General features: G+C 51.3%; 4 protein-coding genes across 4 annotated transcripts in view; 2 read left to right on the plus strand and 2 right to left on the minus strand.

Annotated features, from left to right (window-relative positions):
- The first annotated feature begins 126 nt into the window (after positions 1-126).
- DNAJC17 (DnaJ heat shock protein family (Hsp40) member C17) lies at positions 127-16,849 on the plus strand. The gene is made up of 11 exons (XM_071559216.1): positions 127-264; positions 2,161-2,230; positions 4,036-4,094; positions 5,350-5,437; positions 5,834-5,916; positions 6,466-6,562; positions 7,164-7,213; positions 7,719-7,796; positions 8,851-8,931; positions 9,817-9,945; positions 16,650-16,849. Exons 1-11 carry the CDS (start codon positions 187-189, stop codon positions 16,770-16,772), a joined length of 936 nt encoding a protein of 311 aa, XP_071415317.1. The 5' UTR covers positions 127-186; the 3' UTR covers positions 16,773-16,849.
- On the minus strand, positions 12,755-15,363 carry C6H15orf62 (chromosome 6 C15orf62 homolog). The gene is made up of 2 exons (XM_071559217.1): positions 14,503-15,363; positions 12,755-14,104 (listed from the first exon to the last, which is right to left on the minus strand). The coding sequence occupies exon 2, from the start codon at positions 13,978-13,980 to the stop codon at positions 13,459-13,461; it is 522 nt and encodes a 173-aa protein (XP_071415318.1). The 5' UTR covers positions 13,981-14,104; positions 14,503-15,363; the 3' UTR covers positions 12,755-13,458.
- A 247-nt stretch (positions 16,850-17,096) lies between the features above and the next one.
- Positions 17,097-24,725, minus strand: GCHFR (GTP cyclohydrolase I feedback regulator). The gene is made up of 3 exons (XM_071559218.1): positions 23,870-24,725; positions 22,380-22,474; positions 17,097-17,974 (listed from the first exon to the last, which is right to left on the minus strand). Exons 1-3 carry the CDS (start codon positions 23,903-23,905, stop codon positions 17,851-17,853), a joined length of 255 nt encoding a protein of 84 aa, XP_071415319.1. The 5' UTR covers positions 23,906-24,725; the 3' UTR covers positions 17,097-17,850.
- The window catches only part of RMDN3 (regulator of microtubule dynamics 3), a 30,159-nt gene continuing 27,290 nt past the window's right edge, over positions 23,278-26,146 (plus strand). Inside the window, exon 1 of the mRNA XM_071559215.1 lies at positions 23,278-23,450. The gene's annotated coding sequence lies outside the window, so the exon portion shown is untranslated. The remainder of the gene's footprint in view (positions 23,451-26,146) is intronic.

Below are 26,146 nucleotides of genomic sequence, written 5' to 3' on the forward strand. Positions count from 1 at the left end.
CCGGTGCGCCGCGCGGCGCCCCGGGATGGCCGTTCCCCGGGTGCGCGATGCATCACGGTCATTATAGTCCAGCTGCAGGAGCGACGCGTGGCGCGACGGCACGTGAGGACTACATTTCCCAGCAAGCAGCGCGGTCCGGCCGCGGCCCCGGGAACGGCACCGGCAGCGGCACCGGGAAGCGCGGAGATGGCGGTCGAGAAGGACCTGCTGGAGCTCGACCTCTACGGGCTACTGGGGATCGGCGAGAAGGCGTCGGAGAAGGAGGTGAAAGCAGCGGGACGGCTCGGGAGCGGCTCCTTCCCTCCCGGTGCCGGTGCCGGTGCCCTGGGGAATGTCCTTGGTATATCGCGGTTTTACCGATATCGGCCGTATTGCCCTCAGTTTGCCCTCGCACCTTCCCAGTGCCGCCTCTGGAGCAGGGAATGACTCGGACAGAGTCGGTCTGGGACGCTGTTCCTCTCGCTCTGTTATTTATGTGCCTCCAAAAGGGGAGTTCCCGTGTTTATCCATAATTCCAGCTGCTGGGACTCGCTCCAGGTGCCCGTGAGGGCATTTCGGGGTCATTTTAGGGGTTGGAATTCCAGCTGTGCCCGAACTCCCTGGAAATTCCATGTGAGGGAAGCACATCCCGCTGGAACACACGGGGCTGGATGGGCTGGAAGGCTCCAGGTGACCTCAGGTGATTTCCCAGCTGAGCCGGTCACGGCGGGGAGGGATGAGAGAATTCCCAGCTGGATGTCTTGGTGGGAATCCTTGCCGTGAAATCCTTGGAATGATCCCCAGACCCTTTTGTGGCACGAAAAAAGGGTGAGAAAAGCCCTTTCTTCGCACTCGCCGGTCGGAGCAGCGCGGGGGGAGCCGGGCAGTGATGGGATGGTGGGAGCTGCTTCTTCCTCAGCTGGAATCTTACGGAGGAACTTGGATCACCTGCAGGGTTTTCCTTGCACATTCCCGTCCCGGGAGCCTTGGCCACCAGGTGGGGCCGGGACACAACTTTCTCCACTCGTTTTGGTAGGGACTTGCTTGGCACTGGGACAGAGCAGCTTCCTTTTATATCCTTGCCCCTTTGATTTCCTCGCTCCTTTTATTTCCTTGCCCCTTTTTTCCCCCCTTGTCCCTCTTTCCCCTTGCCTGTCTTTTTTTCTTCCCCCTCTTTTTCCCTTTACCTTTTTTCTCCCTCCCCTTTTTTCTCTCTCCCCCTTTTCCCTCTTTCTTCTTTGCTTTTTTCTCTTACCTTTTTCCTTTCTCTCTTGCTTTTCTTTCCCGTTTTTTCTGCTTTCCTCTCTCTTTTTTTCTCTCTTCCTGTTTTCTTTCCTCTCCCTCTCTTTTTCTCTTCTCTTTTCCTCCCTTTCCCCCTTTTCCCCCCCTTTCCCCCTTTTCCCCCCCTTTCCCCCTTTTTCCCCCCCTTTCCCCCTTTTTCCCCCCCTTTCCCCCTTTTTCCCCCCCTTTCCCCCTTTTTCCCCCCCTTTTTCCCCCCCTTTCCCCCTTTTCCCCCCCTTTCCCCCTTTTTCCCCCCCCTCTTTCCCCTTTTCCCCCCCCCTTTCCCCTTTCCCCCCCCCCCTTTCCCCTTTCCCCCCCCCCTTTCCCCTTTTCCCCCCCCCCTTTCCCCTTTTCCCCCCCCCTCTTTCCCCTTTTCCCCCCCCTCTCTTTCCCCTTTTCCCCCCCTCTCTTTCCCCTTTTCCCCCCCTCTCTTTCCCCTTTTTCCCCCCCTCTCTTTCCCCTTTTTCCCCCCCTCTCTTTCCCCTTTTTCCCCCCCTCTCTTTCCCCTTTTTCCCCCCCTCTCTTTCCCCTTTTTCCCCCCCTCTCTTTCCCCTTTTTCCCCCCCTCTCTTTCCCCTTTTTCCCCCCCTCTCTTTCCCCTTTTTCCCCCCCTCTCTTTCCCCTTTTTCCCCCCCTCTCTTTCCCCTTTTTCCCCCCTCTCTTTTCCCTTTTTTTCCCTCTTCCCCCCTATTCCTGTGATCTTTAACTACTGGAATACAACAAACCTGGAAGCAAAACTGCCTTTTCAAAGCTCACACTCACCCCAGACACACCTTCCTGCCCAGCCACTCTCCTGGGCCCCTTCCCCTTCAACACAGGGATATTATTTTTTATTTTTCCAAGCTGCTTTTTATCCCAGTCACAAACCAGTCCCCCCAGTAATCCCAGTGTGCCCCTGCAGGTGAAGACGGCGTTCCGGCAGAAGGCCCTGACGTGCCACCCAGACAAGAACCCGGACAACCCCCGGGCAGGTGAGACACCACCAGCAATTCCTGGCACTTTTCACCTCTCCAGGCTCCTGGAAGCAGCTCAGCTTCCCTTCAGGAAGGTCCTTGAGGGAATGCCTGTGTGTCTGTCCCCTGCAATACACACACACAGGGCTTTTGCAGAATTCCAGAATCATTCAGGTTGGGAAAGACCTCCCAAGCCACCAAGTCCAAGCTGTGACCAATCCCCACTTTGCCACCCAGCCCAGAGCACCAAGTGCCATGTCCAGTCGTTCCCTGGACACTTCCAGGAACTGGGACTCCACCACTTCCCTGGGCAGCCTCTTCCAATCCCTGACAATCTTCCCAGCCCAGCCAGGAAGGAGAAGGCTGAGGAGTCTTTGCTCCATTCCATCTCCTGGATTTTGCTGAAGGGTTTATAGCAGACTGGGAAGAACTCTCAAGTTGATTCTCCTTTTCCATAACATTCCCTTGGCCATTGGACTGCCCTGAGGCTGATGCTGGGGAAGACCTGAGTGGCCCCTTCCACTTCTGCAGCAGGGAGAGCTCTGGGGCTCATCCACAGAGCCCCAGGGACACACCGGGGCCAGGAGCCAGAATTGGAGACCCTCACCAGCCCTTCCTTCCTCCATTCCTTCCATCCCAGCAGCAGGAAGAACTCCCTCCTTCCTTCCTAGCCACAGGCAGAGCCCCTTCATTTCATTCCTTCCATCCCAGCAGGAAGCAAAGTGCATTCCTTCCTTCCTTCCATCGCAGTCGTTTTCATGGATATTAACTCTGCTTTCTCAGGCTGGGTGATCCCTCCTGGCCGTAGGAACATCAGCACTGAGTCAGTGCTGACATTGGAACTGCACCTCTCCAAATCTTCCCATGTGGTGCCTGAACCCCGACCTTTGTCTGGACACTGGTTTGGTTCATCCATATCTCTCACAGTGCAAACTTCAGTAGCACCTCAGAAATCACAGGATCTGTGGGTGGGGCCCACTTTTGTTAGAGGAAAGGCCTTGACTGTGGGGCCAAAGTGTGCAAAGTCTGGCTTGGTTTGGAGAGTAACAGTGGCTTGGATATTTGCAGGAGGGCTGGGGAGGATATGGGGAAACCTCCAGCTTTTTTGTGTCACCTTCCAGGAGGAGGGGCTGCAATGTTGGTGTGAAATGCAAGGTTTGGATCTCGGGCTGAAAAGCTGGTGATGTGCCAGACAGGATTTTTGTGTGGAAGGGGCAATTTCAGCTGCCTGAAAGTGAGACAATGATTGTTGGAGATGTAAATTGTATAATTAGCAATTGTTTTCTTTTTTATGTCAAGACTACTGATTGTTCATTTTCCTGAAAACAAATATAATTTCCCAGTGCTTGTAATAAGGACAAAAGGAAAGACTTTTAAAAGCTTGATGGTTGTAATATAACAATTTCTAATACAACATAAGCAGAACTTGTTGATCATTTATTGGTACACAAATAAGAGGAAGTGGAAAGGAAAATACTGAGAGGAATTTAAAAACTATGAACTCCAGTTAAATGTGCCATGAAGGAGACATTGCAACCCATGATAAAAAGAATTAGTAAAAAAAATTAGACTCATGTGCTCAAAATTTCTCTTAAAATGAAACAATCCCAGTTTTTGTTTCTTAATTTACTCTCAGGTTGATGTTAACAGCATTGCCCTTTGAGCTGAGGTGGCCCTGACTGCAGGCTGACTGGGAAAATGATTCTTCTTCCTTGGAGACAACCTCCTGCAGATCTCTCCCATAAGGAATTGTCTTTCCTGGTTCTTTCCCAGGTCCCTCACGTGGTTTCCTGCAGCTTACCCTTATTTCTTCTCGTTCCCAGCGGAAATCTTCCACCAGCTGTCCCAGGCCTTGGCCGTGCTCACAGATGCAGCAGCCAGGGTAAGGATGCTCCCTTGGGAAGGGTGGGATTTTGGGGTGTTCCTGGAAATTCTTCCTGTCTGTCCTGCTCTCTTCTCCAGTGGAGACTCCATGGATACAAGTCTCAGCTGTTATTCCCTGCAGTTCCCCATGAGATCAAATCTACCATTCCCTATAGCTGTCCATGAGATCAAACATTAGGTGCCAAATGAAAGCTTGGAGGAGAAACCTGTGTCCAAGGGTGAGAGACTGTCTTTAATAACCTGTTAGACTGGGGCAGATCCCATTTAATAAAATAAATGATAAAACCATCCCTGATTCAGGGCCACCAAATTGCCATGGCAACGGTGCATTTGCAGTTCCCTCGAAGTCAGGGGCTGACAGGTGAATAATACCTGGATGTGATTGCTGAGCCTCTGAGCTTTTCATAGAAACAAACCAAGGGTGAGCCAGGAACTCTCTCTGGATAAGCTCAGAAGAGAGATGTTTGCTGATTTAGGGTGATAAGAGATAAAAACATGAACTAACTCCTCTTTTCAAACACTGGCAAAGTTTGTAATCCTCCCCTCCAAGGGGGAATTCAGCTTTGGGCATCCAAGAACTTTTGTCTTCTGTGTATTTAAAAGGAAAAAGTGTTTGTTTAGCAAACGTTTGCCTTACAGGAAGAAAAAAAACAAGGGAAAATCCCAGCTTTTCTAGTTGAGAAAACAGTTGTACAACTATTCTACAGGTAATATGTGAGGTAGTCTGTGCTCACCTCCTGCACAAAGGTTCTGTGCAGGTTGAGGAACACATTAGCAACTGGTTTAAACTGGTTCCAGTGAATTTACCAGTTCACCCCAGTTCCTAAATCCCTCTAGTGCTAAATTAATGTTGATGTGCTTTTGCTGAGGATTTCAGATGCTCTTTGATCTGACAGAACTTAAACATGTCTGTGAATAAATATTTCATGTCAAATAGACCTTTTTAATTGTAAAACTTTGCTCCAAGGCCAACCTGAACTCTTCCCAGTGCCCCTAAAGCCGCTTTTGGGATGTTCAGGGAACCAAAATGTTCTTCCCATCTCTGAAAATGGGTCAGAATTCTCTGTTGAAGTTATTCCTGGACTTTCTCATGCTTCCATCTGGAGGTCGTTGGGCCTCTTCTCATGTTTTCAGGATATTTGTCTTAACTTCCAACACTTGTAGGAGTGATCTCTGATCTCATTTTATCCCCTGCTTTCCAGTTTCTTTCCCGATTCCTGTAGTTTCACCCTGTTGTGCTGGTTCCTTGGCAGGCAGCGTATGACAAGGTGAGGAGGGCGAAGAAACAGGCTGCAGAGAGGACACAGAAACTCGATGAGAAGAGGAAAAAAGTCAAGCTTGGTAACAAAACCAAACCTCATGCTGTCTTGAGCTGGGTGTTTACATTTCTTCTCCCACAGGAGTGATCAATCTGCTGTCCATGTGTGATGGCACTGGGTTCTTTGTGCCCAGTACATCCTCCCACAGGCATAGCTGGGATGGTTCTGCTTGGGAAGGAAGGAATTAGGTCCTGCTCTTTGGAATTAGGGGACTATTAGACTGCTGTGATGTGTGGGGACAGAAACAGAGGTAGCAGAGACATCAGGACATGGGTGCAGGTGTAGCCAAGTTTGTGATCTTTCCATCCTCCCCTGGTCAGAAGGGAAAGTGAAAATTCTCTTTGGTTTGTTTTATTTTTTCTTAAATGTTTTAAATGTTATTAATTCATTTATTTTTAATTTAATTCTCCCTCTGCAGATCTTGAAGCCAGAGAACGAGAAGCCCAGTCGCAGGAGAATGAAGAGGAGGAGATGAGGATAACGAGATCATTAGAAGAAGAAGTAATGATTAATTCTGAGATTTCTCTGCTTCTTTTGAGAGGAATTACTGAAAGTCTTTCCATTCATAATGAAATCTGTGGGATGAGTTACAGCAGATCCCTGGATTGCAGTGCTTCAGCCTTTGGGGTTAATGGGCTCCCTGAATCACAGAATCCTGGAATGGTTTGGGTTGGAAGGGACCTTAAAGCTCATCTAGTTCTAAGCCCCTGCCATGGGCAGGGACACCTTCCACTAGACTAGGTTGCTGCAGCCTGGCCATGGAAAAGAGGAATGTGGAAGGGATTTTGTGGCAGTCTGGCAAACATGTTGATTTGGGGATTTTATTTTTCCTGCCCCTTTCCTTTTCCACAGCACACCACAACAACAACTGCCTGGCCATCTGCTGGCTGGGAGGGATGGTGTCACTGGGAACATCCCAGTTTAGTGCTGGAGCTGTCCCAGGAGTGGTGTCCCAGGAGAGGGGTGTCAGAGAAGCTGTCCATGGAGTTGTTGGCATGAAGCAGCCCTGGAATTGGCTCAGGTGTCCGTGCTGTGTTCCCTGTGCCGTAGATAACACGCCTGCGGGAGGAGGGCTCCCGGCAGCTGGAGGAGCAGCAGAGGCTCATCAGGGAACAGATCCGGCTGGAACGGGAGCAGCACAGCCAAGGTGAGCACAGAGGAGCTTGGAACCCTCACCTGCCTCACCTACAGCTCCAGAAAAAGTACTGACCTAATGAGTTAAACAACAGAACAGCCAGAGCTCCAAGACAGAAACTCTCTTTGGGGTCTCCAGGTTTTTCTTGTATTTTCCTACCCTTGCCTTTCTTAACTTCATTTCACATATTTTTTTTTCTCTCCCCTTTTTTTTTTTAATTTTTTTTTCATTTTTCATTGAATTTTCACGAAGTGGGAGGATGTTGAGAAATTGCTTAGTGTAAACCCCTTTGAGATCCTTGCAATAAATGTACCATTATAAAGCATCCAGTTGCAGGGCCAGTTCCTAGGCTGTGCTATCCTGCTTAAGTCTACCCTCAATTTTTCTAGCCTTGATTGTGGCATCCTGAAAGGGAAAAATACTGGCTTGGAACAGTCAGCCTGTGCTGCAGTTCCTGTTGCACAAGACTTTTGGGGCTGGAATGGTCCAGTGGAAATGCCAAAGTGTTTGCATTCATCATATGTATGTTCTCAGGGAAAATTTTGTGCTGCATGCTGAGGAATTTTCTCAACCATGTCCTTTCAATCTGTGTTTTTACCTTTCCCCTCTTTAGGCAGGCAGGAAAGAAATGGAACAGAAGGCAAAGTAACTCCTAAACTCAAGGTAAGACATCCTTAAAAAGCCAGGTTTTGGTGAAAGCTGATAGAACATGATGGAAAACAGGAGGGACACTTAAAGCCTATGAGCTGGCATGTCCCTTTATACAGTGGAGATGAAGTTCCTCCATGGAATGTGCATCATCTGACAGCTCCTGTCCTTGTCCTTACAATGCCTTCCTCCCTCACCTTTTCTGTGTCTGCTCCAGATTTCTGAGCCTGAAATTGAGTTCTCTTTGCTTGAAGCACGTGGAAGCATCTGCTCATTCCCCTGACAGAGCTGTCAGCATCCTTTCAATAGGATCTTTTTCTGTTCCACTGGGCAGTGTTTCTCTCTGTTCTCCAAACAGTTTGTTCCCTGTGCTGATTCCCGTGTTGAGATCACTGTCTTGGCAGTCCTGGGAGTGTGGCTGTAAATAGCAAATGTGGGGAATGTGCAGAGGGTGGGAGCTGCATTGAGCACAGCAGTGCATTCAAACAGACAAAATTAACTCCTGCTGTTTATTTCCCAGCTCAGATGGAAATGCAGGAAAGAAGATGAGACGGGAGGGGGATACTCCAAAGATGTTCTGCTGCAGATCCTGCAAAAGGTCCTGTCTGACACTCACTTTCCTACTACAGGGTCTTCCTCTGCCCTCTGGTATAAAGGATAGTAAATTCTGGGAAGCTGCGTATCATAAAATCATGGAATGATGGAATGGTTTGGGTTGAAAGGGACCTTAAAGCTCATCCAGTCCCACCCCTGCCATGGGCAGGGCCACCTTCCACTAGCCCAGGTTGCTCCAAGCCCTGTCCAACCTGGCCTTGGACACTCCCAGGGATGGGGCAGCCACAGCTTCTCTGGGCAACCTGTGCCAGGGCCCCACCACCCTCACAGGGAAGAATTTTCTCTAATATCCAACCTGGCCCTATTCCCTTTCAGTGGGAAGCCATTCCCTCGTGTCCTGTCACTCCAGGCCCTTGTAAAATATAAACCAAATGACTAATTTTCATCTCTGTTCAGCTTTCTCAGGCAATTTTCAGAGTTCATCAGCATGTTCATAGAATCATTAAGTTGGCAAAGAGTTCCAAGATCATCAAGTACAGCCTTTGAACCAAGTTTGATCCTTCGATCCATGAGCTGGGAGCTGTTTCTCAGCTAACACCTCTATCCTGCTCCCAGGAGGAGCTCCTGCTGAAGCACAGCAGCTGCAGACTCTTCCCACTGGATACTCCCTGCCCAGTTAATCTGGCTCTGTGGTTATAGTGCACTTTTCCATCACTTAAAGCACTCCCCGTCCCTGCCCTGGGAAGTGCAGAGACAGGAACAGACAAGCCTTTGATCTGATTAGTCCCAATGTGGCAGCTTTATTTTCCCTCCTTAAGTACCTCCTGTAGCTCTGGCTCTGAGCTGAGCATCCCTTTTGCACTGGGGCTTGCTGGAAGCCAAGTGTGTAGCTCTGTGCCTCCCTGGGATTATTTCCTGGAGGCCCAGAAATAATGGCAGGTTGGGATCGGTGGGAGCATCGTCCAGGACAGAAATGGTGACAGCTCAACTTCATGTCTGTGAAAACACATGTTTTCTCTTTGTGTTCGTTTAATAAATGAACTCCACATCCCTCCTGGCTCTGTGATTAACTTTTCCTTCTCTCTGTCTTTTAACAGTATGGAGAAGTGCTCAATCTGGTGATCTCCAGCAGGAAGACTGGGAGCGCAGTGGTGGAATTTGCTACGGTTAAGGCAGCGGTGAGTGTGCAGAGCCCCAGCTGTGTGCAGGGGGTGTCACAGGAGAGGAGGGGTCACAGGGTGACAGCCCAGAGGCTGCCTGGTCATTAAGGCAGTGGAGAAGGCTAATGAGAGTGTAAAGGCATAGAGGGATGAAGGGAGTGGCAGAACTGGAGGCACAAACCCAGGGCAGATCAGGTACATGAACAGGTTGTGCGTGGAACAGGCTGAGGGAAGAGACGCTGCCTTAAAACTCAAGCACTGAGCATTAAGCAGCTCCCACTGAAGGTGAATTACCTTGAAGCTGGTCTTTTGTGTTTTGGAGGTGATACCAGGCATTTGCAGTGAGGAGCAAATCAAAATGTCTTGGCTCACTGTGAGTTGTAGTAATTCATGTGGCTACGAGAACAGAAATGATCAGTTACCCTTAATTTTAGTCATGTGGACTGTGCAAGAATCTCTGTTCCTTGTCACCTGTTCTTTCACTCACATTCAAGTGATCAAAAGAAAAACCAACCCAGAGCTGTGTGTGACCTGTTTATCAGAAGTACTGGCAAGACTGTGTTGTGTCTGTGCTCAACACAGGCGTGGACCACAAAGATGCCTTAAAATTGATCTAATTCCAACAAATCTTATAGAATGGAATCATAGAATAGTTTTGGTCAGAAAGGATCTTAAAAATCATCCAGTTCCGATCCCCTTCCATGGACAGGAACATCTTCCACTAGCCCAGGCTGCTCAGAGCTCCATCCAGCCTGGCCTTGAACACTGTCAGGGGTGGATCTTCATTGTTTGTGCCCTAGTTGGCCTTGAGGCCAGTCTGAGATGAGGAAATGATTCTTAGAGACCTGTGAGGGAGCAGGGTCTGGAATTCAGGTGGTGATGGAAGAATATTTTCCATGTTAGGAGCTGGCTGTGAAGAATGAAGTTGGCCTGATAAATAATCCTCTGAAGATTTCCTGGCTGGAGGGCCAGCCCCGGAGCTACCCCAGCACTGTCCTCTCTGACAGCACCAGCCAGCCCAGGACCTCCCAGGTAAGGAGACAAGGGCTGTGGTATTTAAATTGGTTGCTGTAGCAACCTAAATTTCAGTGAGCTTTCTAGTTATGGGCAGATATGAGCTGAGGAGAAGCTCTTGATGGCAGGCCTGGCTTTCCCACCAACCAACTTTTCTGTGCTGGACCAGTGGCTTTTTAAAGCACCATCAGCACTCTGAGAACTGGAGCTCTTTGGATGACAGGATCTTCACACACTCACTCTCTTCCAAGTGAAGAACAAGGATGTTCCTTGCTCAGCCCAAAGCTTCCAGTGCCATTCTGCTGGGATTTTTTAGTATGTGTTGACTGTGGGAATTCTCTGTCTGAGCTGCTGAAAGGAAGGTGTTTTTAGACAGTCTTGGTTACTGCATTCACAGGAGGAGGAAATTTCAGTGCTGGAAGGAAACCTCTGATTTTAGGGTCTGCAGGAGGGAGGAGAAGGCAATATCAAACTAAATACCCTTCTAAAGACCTTACTCTGGGTTTGGTCCTCTACACCACTGTGGTTACTCTGAGTGCAAGCTGAATGTCTTCTGGCCTACTTGGTAATTCCTTGCTGGGAAGGTAGGAAGGGATGTGGTTCAAACTTCACATGACACTTACTCCCCTCTCCTCTTTCCCTGTGATATAAAAATCCAGAAATCTCATTACAAAGAGGGCTCCTGCCTTGTGCTGTCCAGGTACCCTTAACCTGTGTGTCTCCATCAAGCCTTTTGTGTATTCACTCCCTAAATATTTTAAGCTTGTAAGATTGTTTCAGTACATTCACTCTTGAGTTTTTGCAAATACTTTGTTTACAGTATTTGCATTTACACATCAGAATGCCTGGCATGTTATTCTATCCATGTAGAACCAGGGAGAGTCCTGCAGCCATGGGAGATTCAGAGAGAAGAGCAGAGTGTTAGAAAGGAAACTGGGGCAAAAAGCAGAATCCAAACCACTTTATTTGAGAATTTCTCACTAGTAGAGAGTGAGAACTGGCTCTTTCCTACTGAAGGGTGTTGCTGGTGCAATTGGAGCTCAGTGGTGGATTCCAGGCTGTGTGGGTTCAAATCCCTGAGTTTATCCTGGCCTGTTTCCATGCCCAGAGCTTCTTGTTTTGGAAGTGCAGCGTCTGCCTGTGGTGAAGGATTAGTGTGGTGGGGCAGCAGGGAGAGCAGGAAAGCAGCACATGGGGTTCATGGTGACTCACCTCTGTCCAGCACAGCTCCTCAATCCCACACTGGGGAGGAGTTACTGCCAGGGCCTTGCATCCTTCCCAGGAATTACACTGCTAATGCTTGACTGTCCTTTCTGCTGCTTTTATCTGTAAGCAGCTGCAATTCTGGGATTATGTTGGATCTTCAAGCTGCTCTGCCTCCCACTTTTCCTAGTTCCTGTTCCAGAACCTCCCAAAATCCTCCTCCTGCATCCACTAGGATGTTTCTAGAATCAGCAATGGGCTAAGAGCTCCTGCTGGCTGTTTTGCTTCCAGCTGACTTAGTTTGCCCTCTCCAGCTCTAGACTGTGTGGGATGTTCTTCCAGATCCCTGTTGCTCCTGCCTCTTCCATCCACGCCCAGCCTGGCTTCCCAGGCATCAGGCTCCACGTTTTTGCTTCCATGCTGCACAAATCTCATTCTGATTTAAGCTGCCCTCGCTTCCTATTTGCTTCCCTGCTGTTTTTGTTTGAGTCCACCCCCGTTTTATTCCCACTCAGGCAGCTTATTCCCTGCTCTGCTTCAGGAAACAACCCAAGACCTGCAGCGTTCTCATGGCAGCGCACTTGCTACTCATCCTCTGGGATACTCATCCAGGTACTCCCTGCCTGGGCTGGTCAACCAGAAGCTGAGTGCCAAAATCTGCAGCTAAAGGACAGCCAGACCTTAACCAGAGGGTTTGGAAGTGCTGCCCATGTGGAAGCAAGGCTGACTGTTGTGCTGGGAGGAGGAAATAAGTTGCAGGCTACTCATTCTTCTACAGCAACAGGTGCACATTGTCCAGCAGTTCCTGGAGAGCTGCTGGAGCCAAGCAGGCGAGTTCCCTTTGGATTACAAAATCTGTGGCTTGGCCAGTGTTACTCCAGGCTATTGAGAGCAATGATTGTGAGGTGTTCAGAGCACACAGTGGCTCTGCAGTGCAATGAAGAGCTTGTTTTGCCACTAGAAGAGCGTGGAGCACTCAGGTTTAGGAAGGTTCTCCCTGCTCCTGCAGTGGGATCTCCCTGCCAGTGCTCCTCAGCCCTGAGAAAAGCCTCCTGTCTGGCACTCCTGCACCTTTCCTAAGCTCCTTGGTGGTTTCAGAGAGTTTGTTTCCTGTTACCTGACTTTGAGAGGTAAATCTAACAGGGTAAGAGCCAGCTGTGCCTGCTCTGGAATGTCCCTGCACTTTGCTGTAGTCACTTCCAAAGCTCCTGGTTATCTGGGAGCATGGAGGTTCTATTATTGTTGTTTTTTGAAGGAGCTCTAATATTTATCAGAAAGATAAGAATTGGTGACCCAGTAGTTTCTGCACTGTCCTTTTAACAGTTTTCCCTGATGCTCCCCAAAGTGTTCCCAGCCTGCCAGAGCCCTTCCCATTGTCCAGCTCAGGGTAGAGAACTGCGTCTTACCCTGAGCTGTGTGAGCTCTCCTTGCAGGACAATAAAATCCCAGCAGCTCTCTCCTTCTCCCAGCCCAGAAAAACAGAGCCACAATGCTTCCCCTCCCTCATAAACACCTGCAGTGCCAGGCAAGGTGGATCTGGGCCACTCCAGATAACACTGTGCTCTTGGTGCCTGGGCTTTTTGTGGCTTCTTACCAACCAAATGAGGCAACCAGACACTTCCAGTCATAAATACATTTATTCTTCCATGTCTGTACAGCTGGGAGCTCACTGCTGCGTGAGGCAGCAGTGTCTGGAGACATCTTCTCTCATGCCAGGAGGATAAATCCACTGCTGGTGCTCTATCACGAGCATGAGTGGATACTTCCCTGTTTCCAGGCTGAGAGTGCCAACTGCACTGGAGTCCAGGGAAAAGAAACCCACAAGGAGGAAAAAAAGGAGGAACAGTTTTGATTTTTCACATCCTAACATGGTGGGAGAAGACACCCTGCTTCCTGTCTCTTGGCCCATGCCACAGCTATGGCTTTGAGGTGCAGTGCTGCTGCTGTCTCCTTGCAGGCCACCTGGTATTCCACAGGGGATCCATGCCAAATCCCTGTGTATCCCTGCCCTGCAGTGTCACAGCCACATCCCCAAAATAACAAGTCTTTCCCAAACAATGCCATTCTTCCCTGAGGAGGAGACACACAGTCACAGTGGGGAAATTCCCAGGGTGAAGAATGGAAACAGTGCTCTCACCTGAGCATGGAACTCATGAGCTCTGCTCCAAAGGATTCCTTGGCAAGGACAGGGACTGTCTGTGGTGGGTGAGGCGAGAACAACAAAACAGGCCACACACAACAGGCATGCTCCAGCATCCTTCCTCCCGCCGGGATCAGAGGAACCGGCACAGCAGTGGGTAAATGGGATGTGGTGAATTATAAATACCTTCAGATGGCATAATCTCTTGGGTTCTGTTTCCTGAGGGTCTGCAGGACATCCTCGAGGAGTGATAGCCCCAAATCCACTTTGAAGGACAGGAAGGGATCAGCCAGGTCAGGAAGAGTGGTGCCGTTCTGGGAACCTGCCTCTGAGGTCCCGTGGTCTGTAGCCTGGTCCTTGTGGGACTGCGTTTGAGAGGCTCTGTGGTACTGAGCAGCATCGGAGAAGGAGATGTCGGAGTGGGAATCGGTGTGGTCGATGATGTTGGGGCAGCTGGAACTGTCCAGGTACAGTCGGGGAGGCTTGGGAGGGGCTTGTGCCTTGGCCAGGTTCTGCTCACTCTGGCATGACAGGTAGTCAGACTTGTCCTTCAGATCCCTCAAGCCTTCCCTCTTCTGGCCATCAGTGTCCAGAGTGTGGCTGTTCTGGTTCAGGATGATGACTTGGTTGCCCAGCTTTTTGTGCCTCCTGAGGGAGAAACGTCTGAAGAACGTGGTGGACTTGATGGACCCTCTGCGCCAAGTATCCATGGTGAGGGAGAGCAGTGAGGAGAAGGGACCCGCTGACTCCTCACAGGAGGGTGCTGGGCTCAAGCCGTGGGATCAGCAGCAAGCCACGCAACAGGAACAACCTCTGCCTGCCCCGTTCCTGTAGCTGGAAGAAAAACAGAGAGGCTGGTAGTGCAGGAAATGCAAACTCCACTCTGTGGTAAGGAGCAGTTGGCTTGTCTTGGATCCTAAGGAGTCTCCTCCTTGAGTGGAGAAGGAACACGGTGTCTGAGCTCGTTAAACGTGTGCTGGTGAGGAACAGCAAGGCACAGTCACCATGAGAACAGATCTAAACTGGCATCTAGAACAGAAGGGCACTCGGGTGCCATGGTAACCAGCCACCTTCTGTGGAGGGGCACTGCTGGAAAATCCAGTGGGTGGTTGGGAAGGAGACAGTGACTCAGTCCCACCAAGGGAACCAAGGAAATACAGGCAAGGGGGGGATGTAAAAAGCGACAATGTGAAAGACAAATGTTGAGAAAAATGAATGCAAAGGAGACTTACGCTGTGTCGGAGCAGCCCTGAATCCAAGGGCGGAGGGAAGAAGCTGCTGGAGCACTCGGAGAACTGTGCCTGCCACGCTCACTAGGATGTAACAGCAAGTCCAGGGACAACTCAGCCAGGAGTTCAAGAATTCAGCCAGGTTGGACCCAGAATGCTAAAAATCCCCAACGCTGCTGCTGCTGCTCCCACTGTCTCTTCATGTGCCGCCCATCGCTGCTTCCCGGGCTGTGCTCCTGCTCGATGTGTTTGTTTTGAGCCAAGCCCTTGCTGAGTCAGCCACGTCAGGAACTGGGTTTTACACGATTGGTAATTGCCAGGATTGCAGGAAGTAGGTGTGTGGAGTGGCAAAGCCTCAGCCCACGCTGCCTGAGGAGCAGGAGAGCTCCTCAGAGGCACTGGGTCTGCTGAGTACTGCCAGCTTGGAGCCCACCTGGATCAGGCTGTTCCCCTCCCTCCTGCCACTCTGAGGGCTCTGTGTGTCAGCAGGGCTCCTAAACCAGGCTGGGAATAATCTCTTGTCTGTTTTAAATTTCATTCCTTGTGTGAGGTGGGGATTCAGGTTTGTGTGGGTGATTCATCTGCATGAGTCTCACGCAGCCTCTTCCATCCAGCCCAGCAAATCCTTGGGGTTGGTGGATGGAACTGGGGAGGATCCTAGTTCTGCCACTGAGGGCTGATAGCATCGGTGCTTTCTCAGACACTGGTGCTGCCAGTACCCAAAGGTCATTTCACTCATGTGGCTCCCGAGACACCAATTAGACTCTCAATTTTCCACTTGACTTTCCTCATCTGTTGTGGGACTTCTGCTCTGTCCTCACAGCCGGAGGAACCACTTTGCTGGCATGTGATAACAAACTGCACTTGCCCCATTTTCATGCAGAGTCTTATTTAGCCATTTTATTGCCTTTGTATCCCTGCTGCTTCCTAAGATGTCCTTAAATACCCAGAGAAGCTGTGGCTGCCCCATCCCTGGAAGTGTTCAAGACCAGGCTGGATGGAGCTTGGAGCAACCTGTTCTAGTGGAAGGTGTCCCTGCCCCTGGCACAAGGTTGGAACCAGATGATCTTTAAGATCCCTTCCAACCCGACCCATTCTGTGATTCTGTGACTCTCTGAAATCACCATTAAACCCAGTTCCTGGAATGATGAATGTGAAGGTTTTTTCCATTCACCTTCTGTCAAGATGTTTTTATTTCTACCTGAGCTGTCAAGGAACGAGATGGATGTCTCCAAGCCTTGCAGTGCTTTCAAACATCCAAAATAGCATGGCCACCTACTAGTGTGGAATGGCTTTGGAAGCAGAGCTCCAAAGCACTGGAGCAACTGTCATCTGCTGCCCACGTTCATTAGGCAGAGTCTGCTATCAACTGAGTTCATGTGACAGTTGCTGCCACACAGCAGAAAGGCTCCAGGAGCTTTGGAAAACTATTCCATTCCTGTGTCAGGTTTGGGAATGTACATGCTGGTTTTCTGTCTGCAGCCATTTAGAATTTTTCAAGTTGGAAAATACCTCTAAGATCATCGATTCCAACTGTTAGAATCAAAGAATCAGCAATGGTTTGGGTTGGAAGGGACCTTATGGATCATCCAGTTCCACCCCCTGCTATTGGCAGGGACTCCTTCCACTAGCCCAGGTTGCTCCAAGCCCTGGCCAGCCTGGCCTTAGGCACTTCCAGGGGTCCACAGCTTCTCTGGGCAACATGTGCCAGGGCCTCACCATCCTTAGCCAGTTGGGAGTCAGTCACTTCCATGACTAATCCACAAAGTCTGTATTTTTTTTATGGCATTAGCCTTTATAATGGGTGAAGTGTACACTGGACTTTGGGCCCTTGTATTGCAGGTGCAGGGCCAGCTTGGCTTACAAAATAATGCCCCATCCAGCCACAGGGGGAGCAGGGAGCAAGTCTGGCAACAAGAGGGGAATTCAGGAATGCAGGCTCTGTGTGTGTGTCCCACTTTCCCCATCACCCCCACTTTAGGAGGCAGCATATTTTCTGTAGCCAGGCAGCTTTCACACCTCACTTGATCTCTCTGGGATCAAACTGCTTCCTGCCCCGAAATCCCGTGTTGTGATGGGGGTTTGAGGAGGGGGGGATCTGGGTCTGCTCTATCCCTGATGGGTTGTGTGTGTTTCCTGCCCCCTCTCAGGCATCCGTGGTGTCGGAGCGGGACTACGAGAGCCTGGTGATGATGAGGATGCGCCAGGCAGCCGAGAGGCAGCAGCTCATCGAGCAACTTCGGCGGGAAGACGAGGAAGAGTCTCACACTTAGCATGACAGTATGGATTCTCCCCACTCCTCCATCTCCCCCCAGAGCTGTTTCTTAATTTAAGTCAATAAACCTCCTTTTCTAAAGCTGTTGTGGGAATACAAACTCCCAGGGACTGCGGCACTTATCCCTTTCCAGGTTTGGGGAAGGAAATGGCTGTCTGAGCTTCAGTGTGCAGGTAATACCCTGTCAGAGTGTGTCCAGAGCAGCTGCCCCATCCTGTGGGACAGGGTGTGAGAGGTGCCACCAGAACACCAAATGCTGAAGCTTTTAGTCCCTGAAAGCTTGTTTAGGAGTCATGCATCCAGAAAGATTTGGCAACAGCTTTAAACAACCCACAGAAGGACCTTGGTCTCCTTAGAGCAAAGTTTTATTGGTGTTAACCCTGCAACAGGATCCCATGCACAGCCCCAAATATTCCAGCAGTGCAACTGCTGCTGTTGGGATTAGGACCTGTACCTGGAATGCTCACACCACCTTTCTATGCTATTTTGGGAGCCCTGTGTTAGGCTTGGATGGCACTCTGGGATCTGGAATTCTGAAGATGCTGCCAACCACAATCCTGTGTGGGATGGAAATGGGCTTTGCTGCTAAGGGAAGGGATTCTCAGACCACTGGGTAGGTTTAGTGGTTCCCCCTTAGATTTCAGGGATGAAATGGGATGCTGTCGATGATTGGTGTCCCCCTGTAACCTCCCTGGTCTGGGAGAAGGCACAGACCCCCAGGGCAGCCCAAGGAGGAGGCAGACAGGTCTGTTACTGAGCTTCCTCCAAGGCATGCTAAATAGATGATTAAAATGTAAAAAGCTGGAATTTGCCAGACTGCCATCCCACTGAAGGAAGAGCTGGAGCCATCTGTTCCCTGTGCCTGATTTTGGGCACACTTTCTTCCCCCTGCTCTTGGGAAATGACAAGGATGGCAAAATCCCACTGGATCCAGCTCTGCCTTTGCACGCTCCTCTCCCTGACTGAGTGCCTCGAGTCTGGGACAGGAAGGAATTAAGGGGGGAAAATTTGCTGTCAGTCCTGTAAGGTGATTTCCAGCAGGATCTTGTCTGGGTGGAAGGCAGGATTCTTCCTGGCTAATCCCTGTGGAGGCACCAGACCAGGGTCTGGCCCACGCCAGTCATGCTGACCACGCGGTAGCCGAGCTGCTCCAGCTTGTCCAGGACCACACGTGGGGCATCGTTCACGTAGTACTCACAGCTGCTCCCAGAAAAGAGGAGGAATAAAGTCAGCTGGGGGAGGAAGAGATAGGAATTTCCTTGTGGAAGTGAGTCTTCCTCACTCCTAACCCAGGTAAGACCAGTAATTGCACCTGGCACAGTTGAGTGTGGCACAATGCCTTGGTTAACCTGAGGGGAAAGGCACAGTCCACAGTGCCAAACCAAGGGGAATCCTGTCCAACAGGGAAGGATCATGTTGAATGGGAATGTGGCTCAGAGACTGCATGTCCAGAGTCAGATACTGCTCAGAAACTGAGCTGAAATTGCAGGAGTGTTCACAGGTAAACAGAGGGAAAGACAGTTTTAACACACCTGGGAACTCATGAAGAGGAGTTGAACCTGGGCCAAGCAGGGAGGAATTATTCAGGCTTTTTTAAGGAATGAAATCCCAATGTTCTGCCTATGTCACAGCATGTTTGTAAGCCAGGTGGATTTGAGAGCCCATGCTGAAATTTGGGGATTGGAACAAGTGCTGCCTTCAGCCAGATGGGAAACCCTTGGAAAGCCAGTTGTCCATCCTGCACAGAAGTGCCAAGCGAGGTGGAGCGCAGGCTCCTCTGCCCTGGCAGTGCCTCAGAGTCTGTCAACTGACATCAGGATCCTTGTCTGTCCCTCCTTCCTCATTCATTTGTGCTGGCTCTGTGTTTGGAGCAGAAGCTGCTCCTTCTTTCCCCTCAATCGCAGAGCCTGCTCCTCTGTGGCAGCTCAAGGGCTATGACACTGCTCCCCAGTAAAGGGACCAGGCACAAACTGGGCTGAATTAGGTGGGGACGGCAGAGCTGAGCTGGCCAGTGGGACCATTGGCATTGGATCTGCCAGCCTTTCCTTTAACACAGCTTTTGGGATGCAGCATTTATTGGAGGATAAGCCCTGGAGCAGCTCTGCCCGTAGATGACTTGCAATGCCAGATAATGATGGGCTGCAGGATCACTGAGGATCCAGTTTGGGCACCTTAACAAGGACTCTCTTTCTTTTCGTACTAATAATGATAAAAAAAGATCCAAAAGCCTTTCCAAAGCTGCTCCTGCTCAGATTGCGGAGCTGTGCTGGAGCAGGGAGTGCTTTAAAGCATGAAATAACCCCAAGATGTGAGAGATTTTCCAGTTTCTCAAGACAGACTGTGCTTGGCTGTAATTATAGATGTGGTGTAAAGATAATGTGTGTTATTATAAGTGTCTTTGAAGTTTGTGCTTTCTCCAGGAGGTTTGCCACATATCCTTCAGATTCCCAGTGGGAGGTAGTAAATATTATTCCCATTATTCAGAGGAAGGAGGAGAGGCAGTGATTTGTAGGAACTCAAAAAATGGAGCGGCTGAGCTAAAAGCAGGAGGAAAGAGTTCTAGGGCTTTGTCACAACTCTGTGTTGAGGGAATGAAAGATTGCAGAGTGTGGATATTGGATACACTGCTGCCTCCATGTGCATCCAATGGGGATGGAGGGGCTGGGACACCTGCAAAGCCTTTTCTTCCAGGAAAACGCCAGCAGGGAAAAGAGAAGTCATGCCAGACTGAAAAGGACTTGTGCCCTGGCACTGGTTTGGTGTGTGATGCCACCTGCTCTGCCACCAGGTGTGCCAAACCTGGAGAGCCCACACAGGGATGGGGCAGGAGCATCCTCCACACACACAGATTTTTAGGGGTGGAGCAGCCAAGCTCCTCAGGATCTTGGCCCAGCTCTCCTGAAGAGCTCTCCCAGAGACCAAGGTTGTGCCCGGCCATCATCCCTCCATGGACCTATATCCACCTGAGCACACCCAGAATGCCCCTTTTCACAGCACCTCAGGGTCAGGGATTTGCTCCTTGGCCCAGCTGCCCCTGTGCCACATCTGGTTGTCCCTGTGCCACATCTGGGCTCTTCCCTGTGCCACGTCTGTGCTCTTCCCTGTGCCACGTCTGTGCTCTTCCCTGTGCCACGTCTGTGCTCTTCCCTGTGCCACAGCTGGCTGTCCCTGTGCCACACCTGGGCTCTTCCCTCTGCCACATCTGGGCTCCTCCCCTGTGCCACATCTGGCTGCCCCTGTGCCACATCTGGGCTCTTCCCTGTGCCACATCTGGTTGTCCCATGGCAGCCCTGGCTGCCCTCAGGGCTCTGCCCTGGGCCTGGAGGGCAGGGACTGCGTGCCTGCTCCCCACACCTTGTGGGACTTAATGAGGGGCCATTTGGCTGTGCAGAGCTGTGGAACAGGATCTGTGTGCTTCCTGATTACAGGGAATTAAGGGCTTCACCTGTCCATCCCAATTTGACAGCAGGTTCGTGCTGCTCAAGCCTTTCCTTCAGGCTCCCTCCAAGGTCACAGTTAAGGTTTTGAAGCCCACAGTGCTACAGGAAGAGGGAGGATTGCAGCATCCATAGCTGGGCTCTGCTCACGAAGGAGTGGAGGATGGAAAATCCTGCTTGGCTGTGGTGCAGATCTGGGAGCTCTCAGCCCTGGATGGCATTCTGACAGAGGTGGCTGGGCTCGCCCTGCTGGCACAAGGCTGTGCTTTTGGGGTGTCAGCAGCCACGTTCCAGCCAGGGGACTTTCCCCAATCCCTGTTGCTCAAGAGCACATGGGGACAACGTGCAGTGCCACAGGGATGTGCCTCAGGGATGTGCCACGGGGACACAGCGGAGTTCCCAACTATGACAGCGGGCTGTGCCAAGATGCAGGTGGAGCAAGAGGAGCTCGAAGCGCTCCAGGCCACAGCAAGGGAAGAAGGTGATGAATCCACCAGGGAGATCCTGTAGGAAGCTCAGATCCCTTCTCCCAAACAAGCAGAACGTGGCCCTCCAGTTCCTTATAGTGCTGCAGCTCATCCAGCTGCTGGTGCAGGTGCCACAGAGACATTTATCTGTCCTTGCCTTCCTTTCCCACCCAAATCCCAGGGGTGCTTGCCCAAATCTCTCAGGATCCAGCAGCACTTCTTCCTTCTTGGAGCCTGTTCTCTTTCTCCCCCCTCACGTCTCCCGTCTCGTTGCGTAACTCAGGGCTCGGCGGGTGGCAGCATGAAGCCAGTGCTGCTGCCAATCTCTGCCCACCCACAGGCTTGGGAATAGCAGCACGGAGACGGATCAGCCCAGCAAAACCCCTCAGGAATTTTGCTAGGATGGGGAGGCCCTCAGTGTTTATATTTTATCTCCTTATTCTCTAAAATCTCCCACCCTACTGTAGATTTTGATGCTACAGCAGCTGAGGATCCAGCCCTGGGTGTTTGCCAGGCCGATGCTGAGTAAGTGGGTTTTTCCAGCTCCAATGATGGGAGTTGAGGAATATGCTGGGACAAGAGGCCCCTTCTCTTAAACACCTGATCCTTCTCCTCCTCCTCTGTGCTGTGGACCATGAGCAGGAATTGAGCTGTTCCTCTCTGTCAAGTTCATTTACGTTTGGGGGTTTGTCTTGTTTTGTGGTTGTTTTTTTCATTTTTGTCCCCAGAGAAAACCAAGAAGTAGAACGTCAGGTGGGGAAGAAAGGAAACAAAGTGGGCCAAGCCATGAGGAAGATGCTGGTCATGTCTCTGAGTGGTGCTTTGCTGGAGGCTGGGGTCAAACTTGGCGTGAGCAGAGATGGGGACAAGGAGAAGTGTGAAATATCCACGGCTTGGGAACACAAGGTGAAGGGGTGTTGGAATCAGAGGGGACACCATGGGAAGCAGCTCTGACCCCAGGGCTCAGCAGCCCATGGGAAAGGTTTGGGCACTGTTGAGAGGAGCTGGCTCGGGAGAAACCTCAAGCTGCACTGGAGAGTGGGATGGGACACACAGACAGACAGACAGACTGCAGGTGAGTGGGATGGGACAGGAGAATGGGACAGACCAGGTGAGCAGGCCAGGATGACAGACAGGATGGGACAGACTGGATAAGTGGGATGGGAGGAAACTTGCAGGAGAGTGGGACAGGATTGACAGACTGTGAGTGAGCAGGATGGGATGAATGCTGAGAATGAGAGTGACAGGATGGACAGATGGACTTCAGCTGAGCAGACAGGACAGACTGTGGATGAGCGTTCCAGGTGGCTCAGCACCAAGAAGAGCCACAGGCTGAGTGTCTCAGGGCTAGAGATGATGAGACTGAGGAGGTTTGAGTTCAGGATGAGAGGCGGGGTGTTGGCAGATGAAGCTGTGCATGTTTTATTCCACCTGGTGCATGTGTCAGGTAACAGCCAGAAGCATCCCAGCATGTAAGGGGTAAGAAAAGAGGGAAAGGTGGATCAGGTGTTAAAACAGGGCCGAACAAAGCAAAAATAAGGAACTAAGTGAAGTATCAGGCAGCGTTTCCTCCAGTGAGCATTAACAGGCAGGACAAGACAAGTCCCAGGATTAAGTGTACAGCTGGAAGGTACTATGGGAAATTGAAGTAGTAAAAATGTTCCACATTTTCTCGGGGAAAATAAGTAAACAAAAACTTACAAATTGTTCCCCAGCATGTTCCTCTTCCTGGCCCCCAACAAGTCCATCAGGTCGGGATCTGAGTGCTCGTCGCCCACCATGGTGGGACCAGCCTCCTGTGGAGAGGCAGCAGAACGGTGAGTGATGTGTGGTGGTACAGCCCCAGCTCCTGCTCCCAGCACAGCTCCAGCTAAGAGCTTTACTGGGAAGGGAATTGCCATGAGCCACCTGCCTGGAGTAGAGAGAGGACCTAAGTGACCCCTGCCCTGGCCACTGCTGGGAAAACAGTCACTTCCCCCTGCCAGGCCAGGATGGGCTGCTTCCAGCAAGCTTCAGGCTGGAAATGTTAGCTTTGCTGTGGCAAAGAGCAGAGTTTCCAAAGTCTCCCGAGGGGAGACTGAGCTCTGCTGATCCTGGCTGCCAGGCTGTGTGCTGTTCCCTACACTCCTATAGTGCCCAGCCATGTGCCCCTCCCTGTATCTCCTTCATAATCAATCAAATCTATTATCCTGAATGTCGCTGCCAGCAGACTCTTCCGTGCCACTCCATCCCCAAACATCTCCATTCCCAATCCACTGCTGCTTCCTTTGGGACATGTAATGGGACATCTCCCGCTGCAGCAGCAGCATCCATTGCCCAACTTCCTCCCTTTGCTCGTTTGCTCTTTTCACTGTCATCCCTTCCTGCCCCAAACCACACTGGCATGTTTGGGCTTTTGGAGGGATGATTGGCAGGAAAAGGGAAACCCCAGATAAACCCCTGGCTGTGGGTTCCTGCAGTGCCACAGGATGTGCTGGCTGCCAGGAGCTCTGGAGCAGCTGCCCTGTGGGATGTGTGTGCTGCCAGCGCTGGGAGGTAATATTTCCTTTCTGGTTTTATCTGAGAGTAACAGCTCATGCTTAGCCAGCGATCCCAGACAGTGATCCCAACCACTGCCTGGCTCCTGCCAGACCCCGTTGCCAGCCACGTCCACTCCTTGGCTGCATTTCCCACCCTGGAACGGCTTCTGGGGACAAGGAGAAAGAGACAGCGAGGGCAGACAGACAGAGCCGTTCCTTTGGCGTTCGTGGGATCCTGTCACAAGTTTCCTGAGTGAGTCCCTGTTTGGGAGAGGGGAATCTGGGGGCAGCAGAGCCGGGGTGTGGGCACCGAGGGCTGTCCATGTCACCACTCCCGGGATTTGGGCACCAGAGGCTCTCCATGTCTCCACCCCGGGATTTGGACACCGGAGGCTCTCCATGTCACCACCCCGGGGATTTGAGCACCGAGGGCTTTTCTGGACTGCGGGGCGGTTTGTGCCGGACGCCCCACACCAGGCACCGTCCCCCAAACCTGCATCGCCCCCCGACCCTCCCCAGCAGCAGCGGGGACAGCCCCGCCCGGGATCGCAGCGGGGCAGCCGGAGCCGCCGGTGACGGTCGCACCCACGGGCTCGTCCCGCCGCTCATGCTTGACGGTTCCTGCCCGCCCGCCCGAAATTCCCCACCCCTGGGGGTCTCACCGGGACTCACCAGGCGGATTTGGGTGCTGATGAGCAGGTACGGCATCTCCACTCCGCCGCTCCCACCGCCGCTCCGAGGGGACCGTGCCCGGGGCCGCCCCCGGTCCCGCCCCGCCGCCACCGCCCCCGGGCAGCGCGGAGGGAAAAGCGGCTCCCGGAGGGGTCAAGAGAGCCCCGCCGGGGCTGGGGAGAGGGAAACCCCCGAGGGGCTCCGACGGATCCCTCGACAAGGGATGGACAGGAGGTGATGGACCAGGAGGTGATGGATAGGGAGACAAAGGACAGGAGATGATAAGCAGAGAAAGGATGGACCAGTTGACAGCCAAGGAGGTGGAGGATGGGGAGACAGGATGGGGAGATGGACCAGAAGAAGATGGGAAGACGGGGGACACGAGATGATTGTCAGGGAGGTAATGAGCAAGGAGATGATGGATAGGGAGACGAAGAACCAGGAAATTAATAGCAGGGAGATAAAGGACCAGGAAATTACAGCAGAGAGGTGAGGACTGGGATATGATGGGGCAGGAGTCAGACATGTATAGGGTCCTGGGCCCTGCAGAATATCCCAGCTCCCAGCCCACCCTGGGACAATCAAGCAATCCCCTGAAACAGCATGTTCCAGCATTTTGGGGGGAAATTCCAATTTCCTGCTAGCTGTCAAGCTTGTATCTGGGAACACAGGGTTTTAAATCCCTTCACAAATTGAGAAGTTCATTTCCTGGGAGTGGGACAGGCAGAGGCAGTTCCTCTGAAGTGATGAGTAATTCCCCCCTCAACACCCACCTGCCCAGTTGGAAAACTGTACATAAACCAAATAATAATTCCATAAATAGCAAATATTAGCTCCCTGGCCTCCAAACCTGAGCAGAACCCTCTCCATGCAGCTCCCCAGACTAACAAGCCATAGCCCATTCCTACTTTTGCTAATAATCATAGAATCCTTATCCTACTGGTTAAACATCAGCTCATTTCGATCATTCCCATGCTCAGGAGGCTCTTCCCCAGGTCCTGGAACAGTCAAAATATTTGCTCATGGCACTCCTGTCCCAGCACAAACCCACTGTCCAATGAACCAGCAGCACCACCACTCTGGCACCTTTCACCTGGTTGGATTTGGACAAGATTCCCACAATCCATGTGACCTTTGGACCTTCACCAGGCACGCATGTTCTGTGCTTACCAGCCTGTCAGCCACAGGGAATAGCATGGATGTGAAATCCAGATCCTTCCAGAACTTAAAGGAAAACTAGCTGGGATTCTGGCAGCCTGCCCAGCTCTTGGTCTGGCTCTTATGCAGCTCTTTCTTGGGGGGGAAAAAAAGAGGTAAGGAAAAAAGAAGGATACGAGAACAGAGCTGCACATGTCATTTTAATATTGAATTTCCTGAGCAGATCCTGAGATCTGGGAGGCAGCTGGAGTGTGATGGATCTCAGTGGTCCCATCCATCATCCAAGAGCAGCTTATCTCACTGTGGCCCTGGCTCCAAGCTGGCTGCTCCCAGCTCTCCTTGGACATGCAGGAGATGAGCCTGGCTCAGAATCACTCCCAATAATTCAGATAAAGAGAAGCAGAAGGTTCTTTGGCTCTGACGAAATTCTGCCATCACACATGCACCTGGGAGCAAGGAAGTGCAGGAAGAGCTTGATTTTCCCTCTCCTGACCAGCCTCTTTTCCTAAAGAATCCTTTGGCTCTTCCAGAAAAAGGCATTTCTGTTTTAATGATCCTGGGGAAAACAAATTCTTCTTGGGGGATCCTGCCAGGAATGTTACTGCCTTCTGCATTCACTGTGTTTTCTGTAGAACAGAGAAATTCCAGCCTTAAAGGTTTGGGATGATGGCTTGGGCATTCCTGTCTCCTCCACCTAATTCCACTTAAAATCCATTCTCTCATCCCAAGAACTGGTGGCTCTGTGGCCCCTGGTGCCACGACCAGCACCATGCCCATCTCTCTCACTACAAAAACCCTTGTCCCACTCAGCTCCCTTGGGAGTTCCCAAATTCCCGTTTTCTGGCACAATTGTCCCTTACTGCTGGATGCTGAACATGCAACCCAGTGGGATTTCATTCCACGTGCCCCCAGCCGATGGGTGTTCTCTGCTGCTCCAAAGGAGTTAAAGGGAGGGAGCACAGCACTAGGAAATGATTTCCTTGGAAAAGGGCTTGGTGCAGATAGAGGTACAGGTACAACTGAAGGTGCAGGTGTGGGTGTAGCTGTAGGTACAGGCACAGGTGGAATTGTGCAGGTACAGGTGTAATTATAGGTTCAGGTACTACCACTACTACTGCA

The sequence above is a fragment of the Pithys albifrons genome, chromosome 6, assembly GCF_047495875.1.
Source record: "Pithys albifrons albifrons isolate INPA30051 chromosome 6, PitAlb_v1, whole genome shotgun sequence".
Classification (NCBI taxonomy): Eukaryota; Metazoa; Chordata; class Aves; order Passeriformes; family Thamnophilidae; genus Pithys; species Pithys albifrons.